Source organism: Polyodon spathula, chromosome 4 (assembly GCF_017654505.1).
Source record: "Polyodon spathula isolate WHYD16114869_AA chromosome 4, ASM1765450v1, whole genome shotgun sequence".
NCBI classification, from domain to species: domain Eukaryota; kingdom Metazoa; phylum Chordata; class Actinopteri; order Acipenseriformes; family Polyodontidae; genus Polyodon; species Polyodon spathula.
The window spans coordinates 86814437-86837837 of record NC_054537.1 but is presented as its reverse complement, the minus strand read 5'-3'; the positions used below and the strand labels follow the sequence as shown (position 1 = coordinate 86837837).

Below are 23401 nucleotides of genomic sequence, written 5' to 3'. Positions count from 1 at the left end.
GTGCGTATCTCTTCCAATTAAAGCAACAGTAGCATAATATTGTACAAACCACCAAATAATAATTTTTGCTTTAGTGTATTCAGAATAAAATAACACCTATCATATAACAACCTAAATATTCTACATCTGTTTAGTTCAAACAAGAAATACTTATAAATCTTAATAGCGTAACTATTGTAACCTGGCCAAAACAACAGAAAATACATTCCAACATTAAAATAGTTTAACATTACTAATTACAACTAGCCATCAAGTACTCTCAAGTTACTGTCAATCGAAGTCAAGTTACTTTGTTTATTCAATAACCTGTAAATAATTCAAAACAAGGGCACCTGGTTGTTCTTTTAATGGTCAGTGCAAATGTCGACGTTACTCCATCCATTCACAGTAAGTCAACAGTAGATGTTTTACATTGAACTGCAGTCCAGAGTTATAAAAATAAATCTTTTCCAACTCCAAGTATCCTTTTCTTATTAGTCGCTGCGTTGTTTTGCTTAACATTTAGAACGTCTTTATATTCATCATAACATTAAATTATCTTTTTAATTTCAATGCTACCCAGTTTGGATTACTTCTTTTAGCAATTGCTATTATTTTACTTCAGTTTGCCATGCTCCCAGAAGCTGTTTCACGACCGGCTAGCAACAGCTGCAGAAGCTGCTGCGTACAGTCATTACACAGGAACCCATGCAGGGCTCTGTTAACATTAGCTAAAAACAAGGCAATAAAACTGGCAACATTTTCAAACAGAATACAGTTACTGTAGAACGTTGCTATTAGAAGCATTGCATAATTGCAAATAACAGGTTTAAGACTGACACAACAAGTGTTAAGCATCAGCATTAAAAAAAAAAAAAAAATTAAGATGCATTTGCTTCTACTAGTAGCTAATGTATACGTTTTTTTTTTGTTTGTTTTTTGGTGTACTCGAATATGTAATATGCTATTCGAAGTGTTTTTTATTTTTTTATTTTTGTGTAATCGTGTATTCGACTACACTGACCCATCCCTAATTAGGATTATTATAATTCAGTTTTAGCGTTGCTGTGACCACATGGCAACAGCTTGGTTGCAGGTTTGCATGTGAAAAAATAAGTATCATTTGTAAACATACACTTTCAAATCTTGAATACAGTATTTTCATTTTCCGACAAGCACATAAATGAATGTGTGTTAAACGGCTGAAGTAACATATATTAAAAGACTTTGTTTAGCCACTTTCCTTTGAGATGTGGGCTCTCTTTGGTTACCATACACAGTTAGAAGCATACTGAAAATAAAAACCATCATGAAAAAATATATAAATATATTGGGCCAGATAAAATTGCATCCAGGCCAGTAAAAACACAAGCTCAGTAGCCCAAGGGGCCAGTTAAAAATCTAAATGTAGAGCCCTGGAATGTGTAAAGGACCCCAAGTACAGACCCTGGCTGTACAACACTGACCATGGTATGTTTATAACCTTTAAAAAATAAATAATAGGTTGACTGCTTTGTAACTCTAAAGGAAGTGCTTTGTGTAACTAACGATTATACAATGTGAATAGTGTAAATTACCAATGAAGAAGTACAATGCTGTTAATAATATTTTCATTTATTTTGACACTTCCTCCAATGATCAATTTTCAGTTTGCTTGCATGAATTAAGATTTGTGTGTTAAAGTGTCAATGTAAGGCTAATCAAACTTGTTAAATATCAAAAACGTGAGTGTTTGTTTGAAACACAGCCTGGAGATTTACTGACTTCCAGTTTCCCAATGATTATCAGTAGGCCATGGCTGTTTTTTTTCTCCAAGTCACGAAAAAGAAGCTGCACAAACGAGACCTGCACTTTGTGCAAAAATAACAGCAAACCTATCTATATAGGTAGTGGAAAAAAAAGAATGGAAACACCAATGTAAAGTCACTTAATAGGGAGTTGGGTCACCATAGAGTCTACCAGCCTCTGGAATTCTGCAGAGGGATGCAGCACCATTCTTCCACGAGAAAGTCAATCAAGTCTCGCCTGGCTGATGGAGGTGGAAAACATCATTCCAGACTATCCCATAAATGCTTGATTGGGTTCAGATCTGGTGACTGAGAAGGCCATGACATATGGATAACATCAGTGTCATGCTCATCAAACCACTGGGCGACCACACATGCTCTGTGGATGGGGGCATTGTCATCCTGGAAGACACAACACTCAGTACCATTAAGTAGTGATTAGCATTGACCTTGCCTTCTAAGGGAATGAGTGCACCCAAACCATGCCAGGAAAATGCGTCCCACAACATTACAGAACCACCAGAACCCTTCACTGTTGGAACCAAGCACTCAGGGCTATAGAGTTCTTTAGGTTGGCAAAACATGTGCACTCATCCATTTGTCAATAACATGATGAAGGATGATTCACCTGACCATATCACATTTCTCCACTGCTCAATAGTCCAGTGGTGCTCTTTGCACCACTGGACTCGCAAACGTGCATTGCCAGGTGTGATGAGCGGTTTGTGTACTGCAACCCAACTATGGTATCCTGCTCTGTGGAGTTCTCGGCGGACCGTTTTTGATGAAACTGGCTTCTCGCACCCTAGGTTGAAATTTGCAGTCAATTGATCTGCAGATGCTCCCCTGTTTTGCCTTGCACTTCGAATTAATGAATAGATATCACGATCATAGAGTATGCACTTCTGCCCATTGTTGCCCTTTGCTGATGATGTATTTCCCTTGGAGTTCCATGCTGACATCACCTTAGACACCGTTGCTTGTGAAACATCAGCAAGTTGAGCTGTCTTGGTCTCTGAAGCTCCTGCCAAACACGCCCCAACAATCATGACTCTTTCAAAGTCACTGAGGTCTCCTCTTGCAGCAATGCTAGCCATAATTATAGGCAACCAGGCCTGTCCAACATTTTTATACATGACCCTAAGCATGCTGGGATGTTATTTGCTTAATTAATGCATGAGCCACACCTGTGTGGAAGCCCTTGCTTTTCACTATTCTCGGTGTCCCTCATTCCCTCATTTACCCAGGTGTTTACATATATATGTTGCGTGTGTGTGTGTGTGTGTGTGTGTGTGTGTGTGTATATATATATATATATATATATATATATATATATATATATTAGTGACAGGGCAGAAGCAGATATCTGGTCAGCCATCTGTCAGCCATTTGGTAATTAGAAAAGTGTGGAATGTGGCCAGGTGGTTATTTAATTATATCCATTAACCCCCAGCTACATCTTATATAAAGAACAGTGAAATGTTTGTCAGGGGAGCAGATGAACGTGAGAGATAGTTCTGCTGGACAGAGAGAGAGAGAGAGAGAGAGAGAGAGAGAGAGAGAGAGAGAGAGAGAGAGAGAGAGAGAGAGAGCAGCAGGTTGTGCTCTGGTTATACACTGCGATAGCAGAAGCTTGGGTGTTATAATTTGAAGTATTTAGAAGTGTTTAATTTAAAACCTTTTGCTTTGTTCCTGTGTTTGTTTTGTTTGTGAGAAATAAAAGTGTGGAAGAAATGATGAACAGTTCTGCGTCTGGGTTTGCTATTCATACTGCCTGAGTGAGTAGTTTCAGGGTGTATGTTAAAATGAAAATTATAACCAGACTGATATTAACTGGAGTGTGATAATAGTCAATGTGATATTATCAGGAGCTTTTCCTATGGACTCACCTCATATTCTGGCCTGATCATATCAAACTGGTCATAATTAGCACAGCGTGAAATTAACATGAGTGATATTAGCAGGTCTGGCTGTGATAGAGGACAGATTCAAGGTGATCCTGTTGTAAGTGACAGAAATCCAAATTGGCCTTGGCCCGACAGTATCATTTGGCATGTCCTTAATACAAGAAGGCACTGATGTTGCAATCAGTAATACAATTTGAAGAGTGGAAGGCATTACGGGGCTGTCTGCAGATACAGATGGACAAGACTTGTCAGAAAGGTTTACAACCACAGCTTTTGGTAATGCAAGGAAGAGGGAGCAGGCACAAAAGAAACAAAATAAACACTTGTTATTAATAGAGTATGCACTGCAATTATTGGTAATTGTTTTTGTTATCCAGTACTAACTGTCAGGATCAGGTAACCAGAAGAGCAGGAGATGATTAATGAGTAAGTGACATATTCCTTCGAATTTAAGACACTTTTTTAAACAATTTTTTGCTTCTCAAAAATATCCTGCATCTTAAATTCAAGTATATTACTGATCTGTGTATTAAAATCTGCAACAAAAGACGGGACTACCCTAGTACACAAACAGCAAGGTGACTGGCTGCCGAGAAAAGACGAACCAAAATGTTACTGCCTGACCTCGATTCATCCATGACATACAGACAGCCATTTTCAAAGGAGCGTCATTAGCTTCCTAAGGAATTCAAAGAGAAGCTTTTACAATTTCAACATTTCTAACAAACAGTACCAGCTTGGACAGATCAAAAATGCTGATCAGACCAACATATTTTTTTGACATGCCAAGCAATACCAAAATTCACAAATTGGGAGAAAAACAGGTGTGAGTAATCACGACTGGAAATGTGAAGCAGCACTTAACTGTAATGCTTTGTGTGATAGCAGACGGCCGCAAACCGCCTCCATATGTGTAACTGAGGTTGTATCTTTGTAAATGCATATTTATTTGATGTTTTATTTTTTCCTAAAAATGAGGGTGGGAAATTTGGGCTTCATCTTAAATTTGAGGGCCTTAAATTCTAATGAATACAGTAATTTCAAATTACATGACCAATACTTTAATATTATTAATCTATGCTAAAGCTTACCCAGTATCAGCCAATCACAGCCACTGTTACATCTCCTTTGGCTATTTCTTTTTTTAAACAAATGACTGAAAGGCGCTGGTTTGATTAATCAAGTAGTCAGTGAAATGAGTTCAGCTTTCCAACCGCAGATTATAACCCAATAGAACCAGTAGATAAAAAAAAAAAAAATGTGATGAAGTAGCATGTATGTAGTGAACAAAGCAATGGTGGTTTACTAAAGCTTTAAATTAAACAATATCACTGCTACAGTAAAACGAACAAGGCCTAATCATAAAAACATAAACGTTCTATTGATGATTGCTTATTATTAAACTTTTCTGTCAGTTTATTAAAAAAAAAAAAAAGTATTTTCTACCAGTCTGTCTGAAAGAAACATACAGCTTTCAATTAAACAATCGATGTTTTTTAACATAACACATAGCTAACTCTGTAGGCAGATTATCTGCCTCAAGAATGCGTCTCTAAGTCCTTTGGCTGCTGATTACCATTCGGTGCCATGACTCCTACCTACAGTACAGCCCACAGATGCAAGAATCAAGACAGCTGTTTTAATAGCTGTCCGTGTCTCGTGAGTGAATACAATTGCTTTTATTGTACTGGGCACAACAAAAAGCTCTGTTCTTTTCTTTGATATACAGTACATGTGAGATAGATGGGAATGGTTATTTGCAGTGATGAATAACAGCATAATTAATAGCATCTTTTTGAATGGTTCATTCTGTGGTCGACTAAGCTCCATTTTACAAGTACAAAGTGGTAACAATTAAATACTGTCTGAATGTAACAGTATATGAATGGATGTCTATTTTCGAACATGTATTTACAATTCTAAAACAGTTTTTAACATAACTTAAATAGTTTATTTTTACAATTGACTTGCAAGCATTGCAGGCGACAGTAATCATGTACCCACACATTATGTTGTCTATGATGACCTAATTGATTTATTTTCCTTTTCTTGCAGGCAACAATGTAAGGCTTTGAGTTGTTTTATAATTTTGGGGGGAAAATCAAATCGGTGCACCAGCATTGCTCACCCCTGCAATTAAACTACAAGTAAACTATTATTTATTTTATATATTTTCTTCCAATTTTGTTGTGTTACATGATTTCCATTACAAGAGTAGATGTTAAAACTTCATGGTGATTTGAACTCAGCTCTCGCTAAGATAAGTACCAACTAAGACGTAGCTTTACAGTAAACTAATGTGATCCATCTGCATCTCCATTAATTTGTGTTTCTTTCCATCTGATGATGCTAATATCCTTGTGTCTGTTGTTGATGGCTAAAGTGTAATGCTGGCTCCAGGGATCAGCTTATTTTGCCTCCCCAGCGCATCAGCACACACACAACAACTATGATGCTGATAAACCCATTCACTCAACTTCTCCCAGTACACCAGTAACTGTCACTTTATAATGAACCAACTCTGATCAATGCAGCTCAGAGACTGCTGGTGCAGCTTGGATGGCTTATCCTTAGAAACTGTTTACAAATCATATCCTGACAGTTTCTTTCTGTTAGCATTTTGCAGACATATGCCTTTGAGCTGGTCAGATAGGTTGTTGCTAAGGGCATCACTTCTGTGGTAGAATTTTGCATATAATGTACCGTTGGTCAGGACACATCTTCAAAACACCTGCTTCCCAAAACTCAGATCCAAATTTGGGGACACAAGTTATGTCAAGTTACATTCAGCAGCCTACATTATCTAAAAGATTAAACCAGTTTCTTGAAAATACATTTTGTTCACTCCTTGATGCAACATTGTCAATATAAAATATTAATAAAAAAAACCTGTATGAACATTACAAGTTCTGTGTAATAATGTAACATAGAACCTATACATTATTTTTCACAATTAGTAAAACTGTTCTATATTCTTTACAATTTTTGTCTGCCTTTCTCCTGCTTTTGTTCAGAAAATATTTTATGCAAATCATGTTAGTGACGTGACCTTAAAATCTAAATTCTATTAATGTTGCTGTGATGAGTCAAAGGGGTTTCGGTCTGCAATTCAGCCTCCCAACAGTAGAAGGCATCAAACCAACTCGGGATTTCCCTTACCAAGGTCTTGTGACCATGACAAAAGTCATCTTTTTAAGGGGCGGCACCTTGGTGAGGGGCGGAAGTACGAGTATGTAAATTCCAGCCACTGGAGTCAAGTGAAATTAAGGATACCTGTCAGTTTGGGATTGGTGATCCACTGACTACCGGGGCGGGGTTTGCATACTAAAGGGAACGTGCTACTGTGTTCGGGGTTGGTCCTAAGGAATAGAGGCGGGGAGAAAAAGGCTGGAGGAGTACTTGGTTGTTGTGGACTGTGTCACGAACGGGGGCCTTACTAACTGGTTCTTTTCTGTTTTTATTCCTTTTGTTTTATTTTTGGATTAAAGCAGAACGCGACGAGGACTAAGAGGCTTCCATTCCTTTGTTTTTGATTACTCCCGCACTCCCTCCCTCACATCCTTTTTTATTATTTTTCTTTTTTTTCTCGTGTAATATTAAATAAAATTTTAATTGTTACACGTAAATCACTGTCTGGAAAATCCATTTGTACTCACACGCCTCACACGTGGTGTCATTGTGGGAGATGGATCCAGCTACAGTTTTGGCGATGTTTAGGGAGCAGGAGGAGAAGCGAGAGGAGAGGGAAGCACGGCGCCAGGAACAGCTCGCCCAGTTCTTTGGTCAGCTGGTAGAGAAAATCTCGACACCAGCGGCGGAAACAGCGGTTGCCCGGATGTTTTCTTCACAACCAAAGCTACAGAAGATGACTCCGGAAGATGATCCTGAGGCGTTCTTGGTCACCTTTGAGAGAGTGGCAGAAGCAGCAGGGTGGCCCAAGGAACACTGGGCCATGAAATTGGCACCCTGTTTGACAGGACAAGCGCAAGCAGCGTACAGAGCCTTGATGGCCTCGGAGGCCGCGGATTATATAAAAGTAAAAGAAGCCATTCTCTCACGCCTCGGGATCACGGAAGAAACATACCGGCGCCGTTTCCGGGAATACCAGCTGTCCAAGGGGGTGCGGCCCCGGGTTGCGGGACAGTATCTCCTGGATCAGTGCACCCGGTGGCTGCAACCGGAAGAACACACACCCCAAGAACTGGTGCAGAAGATCGCTATAGAGCAGTTCACATCCATACTACCGCCAGGAAATCGGGAGTGGGTTAAAAGGAATCAACCTACCACTCTCGAGAAGGCCATCATCCTGGCGGAGGCTTATGAGGATGCGAAGGAAGGCGCCGCCTCTGACCCCACTCCTGCGCCTAAACTAACCAGGACCAACCCATCAGTGAAGCCCAGAGGAGGTAACCAGACCTTCAGACCATGGAGGTCGAGGTTAGCCCCATCTTGGGCGAGAGAAAAACCCCCTAACCTGTCGGTCACCGACTCACAGGACAAACAAACCCCGTTGGTGCCTTCTACCCCAGTCTGTTACCGATGCAATGAGCCCGGACATATAGCCAGGGATTGTCCAATGATGGAGGTAGACCTGGCAAGAAGATCCTGGTCGGCAGTAACAGGTAAGAACACTGGGGAATGTTGGGAGGGCCCTTATCAATTAAGAGTACAGGTCGGGGATAAGAGTACTAATGCATTTGCAGACTCTGGGTGTGCACAAACATTGATTCGACAAGCTCTTTTGGAGGGGGTAACCTGGGAGCCACAGGGTAAAGTGGCTATCTCATGTATCCATGGAGAAACTCGGGTTTATCCCACCACTAAAGTTAGACTTACTGTTGATGGTTACTCAGCTTACGTTAAAGTGGCTGTAGCGCAATGTTTACCATACCCTGTTCTCCTGGGAAGAGACTGGCCGTTTTTTGATCGTATTTTAGGTCGGGAAATGGTCTTAGTTTCTACCAGGGGACAATCTAAGCAACGGGAGAAAACAATTGGCGAGATTTTCCCGTTACAATCCGACCTGTTTAACCCTAAAATCCGCCCGAGAAAAACAAAGAGAAAGCGCAGGGTGGAAAAATATGAGGGAACTCTGAGACGACAGGGGAGGGGTCTGACTCAAAGGTAAACCAATCTTGTAAACGGCAGGGTAAAGGAGTAGGTGTTCAGTGTGACCGGGGCTGCGAGGTTACTGATGTGGAAGGTCACATAATAAAAGACACTCCTCTCAGCGTACCTAATCATTGGGACCGAGATATTGACCTGGGCTATGAACAACAAAATGATCCCACATTACAGTATGCTTGGAAACAGGTTAGATATGTTGAGGGGAAGGATATGCAGGAAGGACAACCAGTGGTATTTCCGCATTTTTCTGTATCTGGGCACTTATTATATAGAATAACCCGGGCTCCCGGGACGGGACAGCTCATAAAACAATTATTGGTTCCTGGGCCTTTTCAGTTGGAAGTCATGAGATTGGTGCATGACATTCCATTTTGCAGGTCATTTAGGAACTGAAAAGACTCAGGAACGAATTCTGGCCCGGTTTTTTTGGCCTGGGGTTTATGGTCTTGTGCGGAAGTATGTATCTGAGTGTCCGGAATGTCAATTAGCTGCCCCTAAGTTAGTTCGCCCCGCACCTCTGGTCTCACTGCCAATTATTGGAGTACCGTTTGAGAGGATTGGTGTAGATTTAGTAGGCCCTCTGGAGGGAGCAGAGTCAGGATATCGGTATATTTTGGTAGTAGTGGACTACGCAACACGATATCCAGAAGCTGTTCCCTTACGCTCTATGAGTGCAGAAGTAGTAGCAAATGAATTGGTTAAAATATTTTCTAGGGTGGGAATCCTAAAAGAAATTTTCACTGATCAGGGCACTAATTTTATGTCTGGCTGTATTCAGCAATTATATAAATTATTGAAAATCCGTTCAATTAGAACCTCAGTTTTTCATCCTCAAACGGATGGGCTTGTTGAACGATTTAATCAGACTTTAAAAAGTATGTTGCGCCGCTTTGTAGATCAGGAGAAACGTAATTGGGCTAAACTGCTTCCCTACTTGCTCTTTGCAGTTCGTGAGGTACCACAATCCTCAACGGGGTTCTCTCCGTTTGAGCTCTTGTACGGTCGGCAGCCGCGGGGTATCTTGGATCTCATAAGAGAAGGCTGGGAAGAACAGTCAAAAGACTCTAAAAATATAGTGAAATATGTATTACAGCTACGCGATCGCTTAGAATTAGTCGGTCGATTGGCACATGACAATCTCAAAGTGGCACAGCAGAAGCAGCAGCAAAGCTACAATAAAAATGCAAGAATTAGGAACTTTCGACCTGGAGACAAAGTGTTGTTATTGTTGCCCTCATCGGAATCTAAGTTGTTTGCTAAATGGCAGGGTCCCTTTGAGGTTATTCGAGCAATTGGAAAAGTTAATTATGAGATCCGACAGCCTGGGCGTCGGAAGGAAAATCAAATTTATCATGTTAATCTCCTCAAACCGTGGAAAGAACGGGAGGTCCATTTTATATCTCCCGAACAGGAGGGAGAGGACTATGGACCCTCAATTGAGCCAGTATCAGCAGCTGGGGTTCCGATGGGGGAACAATTAACTCCTGATCAACGCAAAGAGGTAAGCAATTTAATCAAAATGTTTGGTGATGTGTTTTCTAACGTGCCCGGAAGAACGCATTTGATTGAACATGCTATTATCACTCCGCCAGGTCTGAGAGTTAGACAGAGACCGTATCGCATTCCAGAAAGTCGGAGAGATTCTGTCCGGAGGGAGGTGGAGTGTATGTTGAAACTTGGGATAATTGAACCTTCCCGAAGTGAGTGGTGTAGCCCAATTGTACCAATAGACAAACCAGATGGGTCACTACGGTTATGTATAGACTTTAGGAGGGTGAATGCTATCTCTAAGTTTGATGCATATCCCATGCCTCGGGTAGATGAACTCTTAGACAGGCTGGGGCGAGCTCGGTTTATTTCAACTTTGGATCTGACGAAAGGATACTGGCAAATTCCATTAGCAAAAGCCTCTCGTGAGAAAACGGCATTCTCAACCCCAGATGGTCTTTTTCAATTTTGTACTATGCCGTTCGGACTTCATGGAGCTCCCGCAACTTTCCAGAGACTGATGGACAGGGTATTACAACCTCATCGAGAGTATGCAGCTGCATATATCGATGATGTAGTCATATACAGTTCTTCCTGGAAAGAACATTTGAGTAGATTAAAAGCCGTCCTACAGTCTCTGAGGAAGGCGGGGCTCACAGCGAACATGGCAAAGTGCGCTATTGGAAAAGAAGAAACAAAATATTTAGGTTTCATAATGGGTAAGGGTAGAGTGAAACCGTTGGTTTCAAAAGTCCAGGCTTTGTTGGATTCACCGGTACCTACCACAAAAACCCAGGTGAGATCATTGTTGGGATTGGCTGGTTATTACCGCCGCTTTATTCCACACTTTTCCACTATAGCCGCCCCTCTCACTGATCTCACTAAAAAGAACGCTCCAAATAAAATTAAGTGGAGTGCAGAGTGTCAGACAGCCTTTGAATCTATTAAAACTAATTTGAGTCAGGCCCCAGCATTAGTAAGCCCGGATTTCAGCCGAGAGTTCATCCTTCAGACCGATGCATCACAGACTGGTCTGGGGGCGGTTCTGTCCCAGGAAAAAAATGGTATAGAACACCCGATATTATATATTAGTCGGAAGTTACTGCCGAGAGAACAGAGGTACTCGGTGGTAGAGAAAGAATGCCTGGCAGTAAAATGGGCGGTGGAGTCCTTAAAATACTATCTTCTGGGACGACCCTTTGTACTCATCACAGATCACGCCCCTTTAAAGTGGTTAGACACGATGAAGGATTCAAACGCTAGGATTACGCGGTGGTACCTGGCGCTCCAACCCTTCGCCTTTCAAATAAGGCATCGTGCAGGTAAGTTACATCAAAACGCTGATTTTTTTTCCCGGGAGGGAGGGGAAAAGGAGGGGTTAGAGGTTTCCGAGTGTTCCTTCGGCTCCACTCTGAGGGGTGGGATATGTGATGAGTCAAAGGGGTTTCGGTCTGCAATTCAGCCTCCCAACAGTAGAAGGCATCAAACCAACTCGGGATTTCCCTTACCAAGGTCTTGTGACCATGACAAAAGTCATCTTTTTAAGGGGCGGCACCTTGGTGAGGGGCGGAAGTACGAGTATGTAAATTCCAGCCACTGGAGTCAAGTGAAATTAAGGATACCTGTCAGTTTGGGATTGGTGATCCACTGACTACCGGGGCGGGGTTTGCATACTAAAGGGAACGTGCTACTGTGTTCGGGGTTGGTCCTAAGGAATAGAGGCGGGGAGAAAAAGGCTGGAGGAGTACTTGGTTGTTGTGGACTGTGTCACGAACGGGGGCCTTACTAACTGGTTCTTTTCTGTTTTTATTCCTTTTGTTTTATTTTTGGATTAAAGCAGAACGCGACGAGGACTAAGAGGCTTCCGTTCCTTTGTTTTTGATTACTCCCGCACTCCCTCCCTCACATCCTTTTTTATTATTTTTCTTTTTTTTCTCGTGTAATATTAAATAAAATTTTAATTGTTACACGTAAATCACTGTCTGGAAAATCCATTTGTACTCACACGCCTCACAGTTGCATACAGTGCAATTTTAAGGATATGCTCATAGGTTATTGGGGTAACCGTGTGGACCAGTGGTTAAAGTCCAGGGCTTGTAACCAGAAGATCAATGGTTCAAATCCCACCTCTGCCTCTAACTGCTCTGTGTGACCCTGAGCAAGTCACTTAACCTCCTTGTGCTCCATACTGCGGATGATATGTTAAATCAATGTCCTATTGTAATTGACTCTGCATACATTGCACAGGTCACAGCCTACCTCTGTAAAGCACTTTGTGATGGTGGGCCACTATGAAAGGCAGTATATAAAAAATAAAGATTATTATTATTATTATACAATTCTTCTGTTTCTCTTTTTTGTTTGGCCACCAGCTGCCACTGCTCAACATCTGTCATAATGGCATACAGTAAGTATACAATACTCTGTGCAGTAGCAAGCTGTCTCACCATCATCTTTAGTGTCTATACAATACTCCCCGATTCAGGTGTTGATACATGTCAAGGAGAACAGCCATCAATGTCTGCATTGGCAGGGTGTGGTTTCTGCCACTGAGTTGTGGGTCAACCTGATCCTATTAATCTTTTACGGAGGTTCATGTCTGTAATCTACTCTATGAGTTTCATTCACGTAACATTAGTCAGGGTGCCAAACTAGAGCTCTTCACTGAAATGCTTAATGTAGTCAGCTACTTGACACCAGCCTACCTTCTTTCTTCCACCAGGTCGCACTTGTGTTTGGACAGTATGTACTGCAAGAAACAGGTGCATCCTGCCTCACTGCCAGTACAGGCCATGCATGGAAAGCCACCCCAGCCTTCGCACAGCTTTCATCCAAACTCCATTTGTGTTAGCCCTGCACTTTGTTTTTAAACTTACTTTATCACCTGCTTTTTAAATAAATTTAAAATACAGAATTGGTGCAACACAGTTTCCTATTACTTTGCTTTAGCAAATTTTGATTATTGTGTTTAAACTTTTTAGTGTCTGTATTTAAAGCCCCTTCTCTGAAATATATAACTCAATATGCACTTTTTCACTAACTAATGCATTTAGGGCAATACAGTCTTAATATAGTATGCCCATAAAATCTTGCTCTAAATTCCATCGCACACATGGAACACCAGGGGAAATTAGTTAAGAAATGTTCTTGGCTTGCTTTAAGGGGAGAAAACTGAAGAAAAAAAACCTGCAGTGACAAAATAGCAACTAATAGTAACCCAAGGATTTGAAGAAGATGCAAATCCTATGAATAATGTGAAACACTGTTATAAATGTATAGAGACAGGTGTCAGTTTAAATTTTTTTAGAAGAGCATTTCTTCTTTGAACTTAAGCAAATTGTTATATCGCTCCAGGTTTGACATTTTCAAAGAACAGAAGACAAAATCCCCAATGCCAAAACTGGTGTCATAGTGCATACTGTATCTATTGCTACTATACCAGACTAATATCAAATGTATATAAGCCTTGTTAACATCAACACCTGTTAAGACACATATATAATATAATCATTTTCAATACAGAATTACAAAGATATTGACAATATAGCTAATTTGCTTGTGTCAAGCGCATTCTTCATACTTGCAAGTCTGTGACATTAAGACAGAGCTTATAACGCAATTCTGTGGAAATTAATGCATTTAACCCTCATAAGGACACGCTGAAAAACTGACTTTCCTGGTAAACCGGGGTCCAACTGGACCACAGCAATAAAACAACGTATAACTAACAATTGGAGTAAATGAATGAATGAAAATGTACATATGAACACTTTACTTAGCTTTTCCTTAACACATTATACCAAACAATCGCTAGAAGTAGTTTATGCTATGCAAAATGGATAACGCCCAATGCGCACAGCTGTCGCCTAGCAATTGAAGGCACCACTGTATTCTGGACGCTGTAGTTTATTCTAGGAACATGTCATCAGGGCACATGAGATATCATTGGAAACCTCCAAGCATCCTCTTTCATTTGGTATACTGAAAGAGTTACAGGCACTTGACCACACAGATTGCACTGGAGCACTGAATGAGGGGTGGTAGAAAGTATGCATACTGGCATGCCTGACATCAAGGGAAAGAGCAAAGCCTGCGATTTTAAATGAAGTTGAAACCGGAATGCCACCTGTTGAACCGACCGAGTAATAGGCAACAAAATAAACTTAGGAGCTGACTCATGTCACATGACTCAAGCCTTAATTTCGGTTTGCTGTAGTTTCACTTAGGAACGCCTGTTCAGGACATACGATACATCATTGGAAAGCTCTAATTTTGTACTATCAAACAAGCGTCAAACCTGAGATATTCACGCAAAAAGGTCGGGCCCGCTGATACACTACGTCTGGGGTCCATACGAACCCCAAAACTAAAACAATTTGGTAAATACAACCAGGCTACCTGGACTACAATTATATCCTTTGCATAGTGTAAAAGGATGGGTGCCTTACTCCCTCAAAGGAAACAAATATCAAGTCACTAGATCAACACAACTGATACTAAAGCACTGTGGGGTCTGGATGGACCCCAGGTTACCTTGTGAGGGTTAAATGATTTTTAATTAAGTGCAACTCTAACTTAATGTGCTATTCCATCACACAAATATAACGCTACAGATTGCTCACCTCATATTTAATATCTGCTAGGGGCAACCCTAGAAAAATCTGGTATGCACACTATAATGAAGCAATATAAAAGGTTCCTACAAATAACCTAGTCTTCCTGTTGAGCGAAGTATATAAAGATATTGTAGTCCCAGGAACTTCAAAACCCTGCAACTCCCTTTGTAAAAACTGAAACTCTTTTGAATATCTGAAGTAAGCCTGCCTTTCTAACAGGCAGTTTGATCTGTTCTGTCATACAATATTAACTTACACAGTGCACAGTTTTAAAATGACATATTAGGGAAAGGCTGCAGTCAAATAAGTATTCCAAATGTTCATTCATCCAGTTTTAAAAATGTTCACATATTATAAGAAAATAATTTAATCATTTAGTGGAATCATGAGTGAAATAAATACTAAAAAACAAAACAAAACAAAAAAGATTTGCAGCTGGTAATGTGTCAGGTGTAACAATGATTAACTGGATGCATTGTTCAGACACTTTGAAGATTGCAAACTAAAGAGGTTCTCTGTTTCTCTGCATAATTAAAAAAGACTATTAATAGCCAGGTTTTTCCATCTGTCTAAAATTCCATTAAAAACCTAATATTTTGACAAATTAATCAATTTACAGAGTACAGGACACTTGAAAACCACTGTCTTTTTATTCACTTTGGTAAGACTTAACTAGGACTTTGTTTTAAACCCATTCAGTATGTGGCACATTACAAGGCATTTAAAACATCTAAAACTTTAATTAAACTTCTCTATTGCTTCTTATCCTACCTTATTTAGTTTTAATAACTTATTTATAAAGGGAAAATGGATATTGGGTGACAACTTAACCATAACTTCTGTAAACAATAATGGAACAACATATAGAATATGTTGTGTGTCTAAATCATTAACCATTTTTGGGATGGATAACCTCAGGTTAAAGAGAAAGTAGCTTCAAATAGCATTTTAATAAATGTTTTACATTTCCCTCACTGTTTTATGATGCTTGCCTTCACTCTCAGTGGTTCTGGGTTCGGGGACCCATCTAACTCCCAAAGGGTGACACAAATATGCCAGGGAGGAGAGGAGAAGACATGTTGAAAGCCTGGTCTGTGTCTTTAAGCTGTGTGGGCTAACCATTAGCAAAAGGAAGCAGGGCCTCTTACCTAGCTTCTCATAGCAGCAAGTCATTAACTAGAAGCAGCCTTGATTAATCATTACTGGGCTCAAGATAAGAATGCAAAATGCAGCACTATTAAACAAATCCTAAATACAGCATATGGCTATGTGATAATGAATTTGGTCATAAATTGTGTGTTGTAAAGGTTTAAAATTCAAAATGTTATTTTATACATTTTACATTTCATTGACTCCAAAAACTAATGTCACATTTGAAAGAATAAGGTTTTATCAGGTCTTAACCATGAATACATTTTCAAGCACTCAGCTAGAAATCTCTGGATAAATAATCCTAAAACAGATGGTGGTTTGCTATACATTATAATAAAAGCCAGTAGATACCATAACAGTCTTGTGTGCCACCAGTTATTAACCTTTCGTTGGTGCACCCCAGCAAATTTAAGATGACCATATCTCATGACTCTTTGAAGATCGCGCAATATCCTTATATGCAATTCAACTTTAATTGCTTACCTGTCCTTGTCCGGCCCAGGGAAACAGGAGACCATGCACATGGTCATTATTTGGGGTGCCAATACTGGCAAAAATGATATGTCTTTCATGTTCGCAATAACATTGTAAAAACACAGGCTCAAGCTGGCAGACAAAACCAGTATTGCTGAGAAACAAGGGGGAGCGAGGAGACACAAGAAAAGGGATAAAAAAAATGTATATTTTATAGATTCTTTATTTTTCAAATTGCATTTTAATTTAAGAATGCTAAAAGCACTTAGGGAAGGGAAGGGAAGGGAAGGGAGGGTGGTGTGGCGATTATACCCTTGGCGTATGTGGCAGATTACAAAGCATTTAATATATCTAAAACCAAAATTAAAACAACACTTTTCTATTGCTTGGTGTCCTACCTTAATTAGTTTTAATGATCTGTTTGCATGCCAGCCTCCCTTCCCTGCCCTTTGTCTCCCTCTGTGTCCATGTTTTAACCATTCTGAAATTAGAATGCATTTTTTTTATTTTAAGATTTTATAAAATATACATGTTTATCCTTTTTACTGCATCTCCTCACTCCCCTTCACAGCAATATTCAGTTTGTCTGCCAGAGAATATGAAAGATACCATTGTCTGCTGGACTGCTGCCAACTGAAGACTTACCTTCTCCCAAACATTTAATATTATAAACTGCTGGAGTATGCAACAAATCTTACCTTGATTGGAGCTGTGCTAAATCGAATTTTTCTATTTGCTGGGATCTCATCTTCTTTTTCTACTTCTTCAGGCAAGCCAGGGATTTCCCAAGTCTCGTTATCCAGTTCAAAATAGTTGATCTCATCACTGCCTTCTTGATCCTCAGGTTCTGTATAGCTTTCACCCCAACCCTGATTGCAAATGTCTCTATCCGGAGTATCATCTATCTTCTTGTTTTCTGTGTATCCTACATGCAAGTCATTTACCTGGTCATCAGAAATCCAGGTAGAGCTGAAGCCAGTACCCTCAGTGTTGATCTCAGTCTCAAAGCAAACTAAGACGTCTTCACTTCCTGTTAATTCCTTTTGACCCACCACCATTTCATTCTGTGCAGTTGTTCTCTTTGATTTGTCTTGGAGGTCAGGACATTGTGATAATGGACAATCTGTATCTGTCACTGTTCCCACTGGTCTAGTGCTAGACAAAGGGTCTAAATCAACATTGTTACTAGGAACAAATTCATTTTCGTCTTGCCCCCCAGTTCCCAGCTGACCCATTTCTTCTGTTTTATCTGACAAAGGACTGGATCTTAAGAAGTCCTCTGAAGATGATGAAGGTGGAATTATTTGTTTACACTCAACAAAATCCTGATTTTTTTTAACTTGCGACTGCTGCAGGCTAGAGTCCTCCTCACTAAGTGTGTTGTGTCCCCCATCATCAGTCTTTTCAAACAAGCTTCCATTTTGTTGTTGAGCATTTTCAAACACTGCGCTGAGCTGGTTTACTGTTGGAGAAGAAGCCTCTGTCCTTGAACACAAGCTGTCCAGAGAATCTGTGCTGCTTCTGTTAGAACGGGATACCCTCCAGTCATCCAGACACTCTTGAGAACCTTTTCTGTCCTTGTTTAAAGAACGGTATTCAGATGTTGTACGGATGGTCTGCTCAAACATCTTTCGCGTTTCAAAGAATTTGGAGTGACAGGGTCCATCCCGACATGCGTCAGATTTGCTAATCTGTTTGCCAACTGTGGTTACAACTTTTACAATAGATCCATCCCTTTTATCCACAAAGTCTTTTGGTTTTTGTATCTTTTGAGGAGATGGAGTCCCTGCTTTTACTTTCGCTTTAGAAGGAGTCCCAGTACTCTCATTTGGTCCCGATTCCATCTGCATAAATATATTCTTGATCCTGTTGACATTGGAGCCATATCTTCTCCCTCTAGTCTGCTGAGTGTTCTGAGTTCCTGTCTTTGGTTTTTGATCTCCATCGATTCTGGGCTGGTCAAACGTGCTTTTGAGAGCCTGAAATTCAGTCTTGTACGCATTCCGGTGAGGAGAGGCACTTCGAAGGGTTGATCTTTCTCCTGATGCTTCTGCTTTCATCATTTTTTCTTTTTTATTTCAGTGCAGGTGACCCAATCTGCACACCAAGCGTTTCAAATCCTGTACATTTTTTCCAGGCATCTAACTATAAAGGGGTTTTCAGGTGTTGCTGTCAGAAACACAAAGCAGAAATAATGAATAAAAGTAATTTTGACACAGGAGCACTTCATAAGTCCATAATTAATTTTTTTTTTTTTTAAACACTCCAGATTCTACAAAACAGAACTGGCCCACGACTAAACTTTTGGCACTAATAACATTAGCAACTTTTCAACTAATGTTCTGTATTAAGGCAGAAAGAGAGGTTGTTTGACTAACATTAAATTAACTGGAAACGTTTGATGAAAATAAAGTGAATATGAGGAAATATTTGAAGGGTTTGGGTCTACACATTTTTATAATTACGTGAATGAATGTACAGCAGATTCTATTACATTAATAGTAACAATATTACATTTTATTTTACAGCTTTTTTGTGATGACATGAAATGGTTATTTATAAACTCATTACTCTTTCTCTTGACATTTATATTCAGGTAGTTCTAATATGCACAATACATCACTGCAGACCAGTTCTTAAAAAAAAAAAAAAAAACTACAGATATCAACATAATGCAAAACTGTGTCAAATATTATCTACCAGACAGCAGTATCAGGTTATGTTCAACCATTTTGGTCTTAAAGATGCTTAGGGCAACGGCAGAACATAATCTGACATATATTGCACAAAGGAACTGCTGCTTTTTTTTTTTTTTTTTTTTGCAAATCTAAAAATGTCGCATTTGTTTGTCAGACAGTTCTCAAGTTGTGTTTCGATAAGGCGTAGACTAGTGCATCGCAACAGCTCTACTGGTGCACTGTTTTACATTTACCGATTCGCAAAGCAGGCAATCTAAAAATCTTTAAAACGTATATTTTTACCTGTAAAGTGTTATATTACAAATGCTGTAATATAACACAAATTAATAAAACATCAGACGAGGCAGTACTTTTTGCATTGCACACTGCAGTTAAAAAATAAAATCAACCGCAGTATCGTTTTCCAGATACACCAAAGTACATACGACAGAGAATGAATTAGCTCATGGTTTAATACAGTATGAATTCAATGCAGACATTACCAACGACAGTCAGTACGCACAGTTTTAAAAGATTAATGCAGAGCTGAATAAACGCATACCATTTGGTGTTGAATCAAAATAAATGTGCTGCAACCACAGTACACCCCCGAGGTTAAGAAAAATAAGCCAGACAATATCATGCTTGAAAATATTACTGCAAAGTACGAATTAACACGTGACGTAAAACATACTTACACAACAACAGTACAGCTTCATGTAAGGGTGAATGCTTGGTGGAAATTTTGAGATAAAAAAATAAACAACATACCGGTAATTAAATTGCAACATGTATGTTCTGAAATTGTTCTAACAACTTTCCTCAAACGTTAAATATACGTTTTGCACAACAGTCAGTACATAAGCCTGCTAAACTCACTGTTTTGCATACATCATGTTAACACACAAGGTATTGCAGAAATTACATTGTAACGCAAATAAAATAGTCAATAATGTTAGATTACATTTGAATAAAAATGAATGTCCAAAAATATATCTGTAAATACATTCACAAGCAGAAAGGACCCGCTTTATCTACAAAAATGTTTGGGCACAACAGCACTAAACACTGACCTTACTTGTAGCTACAATGTAGAAAATCAGAGTCGCACTTACGAGCATGTTATTTTCTCATACAGAACAGATAGTGGGCAAAAACTCGGTTGACATCGTTGTTATTAGTACTTCACACCACGAGTCATTGGTATGCAGCTGGACAATCTTCCTCTATCTGTTTCCTTTTTGAGTTTGCTTTTTTTTTTTCTCCACATGTCTTATTCCAGCCTGTGTCACCATCCAGTTTACCAGACTGCTGTTCCTAACACCGCTACATAACGCCATCGCAGGCTACGAGAGGCACTGCCAACCACACAATAGAGGGGGTGGTGGTAGAGCGTAACAAGGCATCTCTTTTTTAAAAGCAACCAACAAGGATTTTTATATCTTCATGTATAAACTATATTATTCTGCTAGGAACAAAAAAAAAAAAAAAAGACTTGCAGAGTACACATTGTATTATAAATACATACGTGTGACAGGAGGCGTACCTCGCTGTCTTTAATGGTTTGATCCAGTAAACTGTAAAAGGAAGTTACAGGGAGAGGAGGCTACTTACTGCAGTCATGTAAATACCAGCACACAATTTAAACTGCTAGAAATACATGGAGTTAGTGCAAATAAGTGAGGAACACACTGGAAACACTAATCTGTGCGAATGTTTCGGTTGAAATAAAGATTTCATGAAACACTTAAAAACAGTCCCCAGACACATAAAGACTTTGAGATTCAATTGCATTGTATTCTAACTGTTCTTATATTTCATAACACGATTATAAACTAGACTAGTTCAACCATTCACAAAAACCGATCCTACATACCGTTAGTGACTGTAGGAATGTAGACCCTGGCTGTTGATATGGACAGTAACTGATTGGGGGGAAAAAGCAATGCACCAGTAAGGCTGTTTACTTACTGCAGCTGAGATTTTATTTTTAAAAATAAATGCTCTTTTTGTTTCTTAGTAGCTTTATTAACATTATCACTTTCTCATATGTATTTTGCTAAGAGTAATTTATTTCTTCATTTGATTTTTAAAAATCATTTTTTTACATAATTACCAATATGCAAATATTTCATCCTTTCTTATATATATATATATATTGTGCGCAGTTGTTCATTGATTATTCATTGGTGGCTTTTCATGTATGCTGTTACCTTTGAAATATCTATATTCCAAATTGAAGTATAACTAAACATCTTTCAATCTGCAGGACTTCAATCTATTGTGCCACCCAGCTCCCCTGTTCTGAAATTGCTTGTCAGTCCCATTTTGTTGGAAGGATCTGGTAGTAATTTTAAATTAGTAAGTCTTTGCTATAAGGTGAATACAGGCATTCAGGTTATTCAAGGAATATTGTAATATATAGCATATTTCATCTTTCAAAGTTGATTAACGCTCTATTGCTTGTGACAGATTTTTACTATTAGCATAATTAGTAAGTTTATAGGCTTTGCTTCTTTGTTTTAATAGTAATTCAAATATGCAGTACTAGACCTTTATACTCATGTCATCTAGCCTTCCAATTTGTATTCTATAATACAATATTGTAATTAAAACAATATAAATAACTTTAATTTACAGAACTGTGCTTTATTCCTAACCAGAAGAGAAAGACTATTTGGCTACTTTTAAAACACAATTATAACTTAAAAAAATGGTTGCTTGTGGGCCTAAGGACATCACAAAATGAAACATTGTTAAACCCAGATATGTAATACTTTATTACCATACATTTACTTCTTGACGATTGTTCAGTATTCAAATAAGAGTCGTTTTGTTGTAATATAGCACATTTAGACAAATTCTTCGGAGACATGGAGTAATACAATAAAATTAAAAAAAACAAAAACAGAATTGCATTTGGGATTTTTAAAAAACACATTTAACTATTATATCTATCATGTATAAATGTGCAACTTTTACTGTTGTATCTGCATTATGGCAAGTTTATTGTCACTAAGAATTAATGAATAAAAACAAGCACTCACCATACAATAGGTGATTAGCACTTCAGATGAGCCTTTCAAACCTCAGAAGAAGCCTCTTAAAACTGAGTGTTGTTGTTACAGCCCAAAAAGTTCTCCCTAACAAAACAGCATTTGAAAAAAGTTGAAACAAAAATCATCGCCTCCACTAGTCAAACGAACATTGACTGAAAATGTGAAATTATATAAACCTGGGATGGGAATGCTGAATAATGTCAACTGATGCACATGTGATTGCCTTATGACTCAAAGAAAGCTTTGTTAAGTGTTAAGTAGATTTGTCGTTTCAGTGTGTAAACAGTGAATATGTATTTACGCATGCACATTCAAGCACTACAAAGACCATTCACTTATTAACCCTATTCCAGCTTTTCTGAAAAATGTCCTTGATTATTTAAATTAACAGTCCAGACTGTTCCATGTGACTGCATAAAGAAGGGTCTACAATACAGTATAAAGTAAGTTGTAGTTGTTTTGCTAACAAGGTATTGTTTAATAAAATTAAGGGATAATTCTGCCAAATGTATAATTTGGTATATAAAAAAAAAAAACCCTGCAACTTACCATCACCTATTAAAGTCCTCTGATGTTGCCATGCAAATTTGAAATAAGCTTGAAAAATTACTTACATCTATACAGCAAAAACACACATATCTTAAATTGTGTGATTTTTTTTTTTTTTTGCAAAACATTCTTTTTTCTGAATCACTCATGATGATTCACAATTTACATGCAAGGAGGGAAGTTAGTGGCGTTGGAAATAGTTTGTATAGAAAAATACTGTAAGTTACAAATAATTCACAGTTTAACAATACTTTTGACCTCTTTTCCATGATAAATACTAACCTCATTCCAATTGTACAGAATGGTTAGAGAGAGGATTTAAGATCACCATCTGAGCCTTTTGTTCTGTCAATTCCCCACAGGAAGGTAAAGTGATCTGAATGGAGTCCATCACACTTACTTTAATAGGGCAGGGGTGAGGCACAACAGCTGCTCACAGAAAAGAAATGATAGGATGTGTTTTAGATAGTTTTCTGCTATTGGACAGTGGTTATTGTTTTGGGTTATGTCACAACAGATTGACACGTTTTCATGTAGTTATTGCACAAAGGTGTCATAAATCATGTAGAACACCCGTGTAGATAT

The 23401-nt window shown here is 38.9% G+C and overlaps 1 protein-coding gene across 1 annotated transcript in view; it reads right to left on the bottom strand.

Moving 5' to 3' along the window:
* LOC121313999 (neurabin-1-like) overlaps positions 1 to 20531 on the bottom strand; it is a 74755-nt gene extending 54224 nt beyond the window's left edge. Inside the window, exons 1-2 of the mRNA XM_041246765.1 lie at positions 20324 to 20531; positions 17229 to 18699 (exon numbers count right to left, since the gene is read on the bottom strand). Coding sequence (XP_041102699.1) covers positions 17229 to 18593 — 1365 coding nt within the window. The 5' untranslated portion in view covers positions 18594 to 18699; positions 20324 to 20531. The remainder of the gene's footprint in view (positions 1 to 17228; positions 18700 to 20323) is intronic.
* Between the last annotated feature and the right edge of the window lie 2870 nt (positions 20532 to 23401).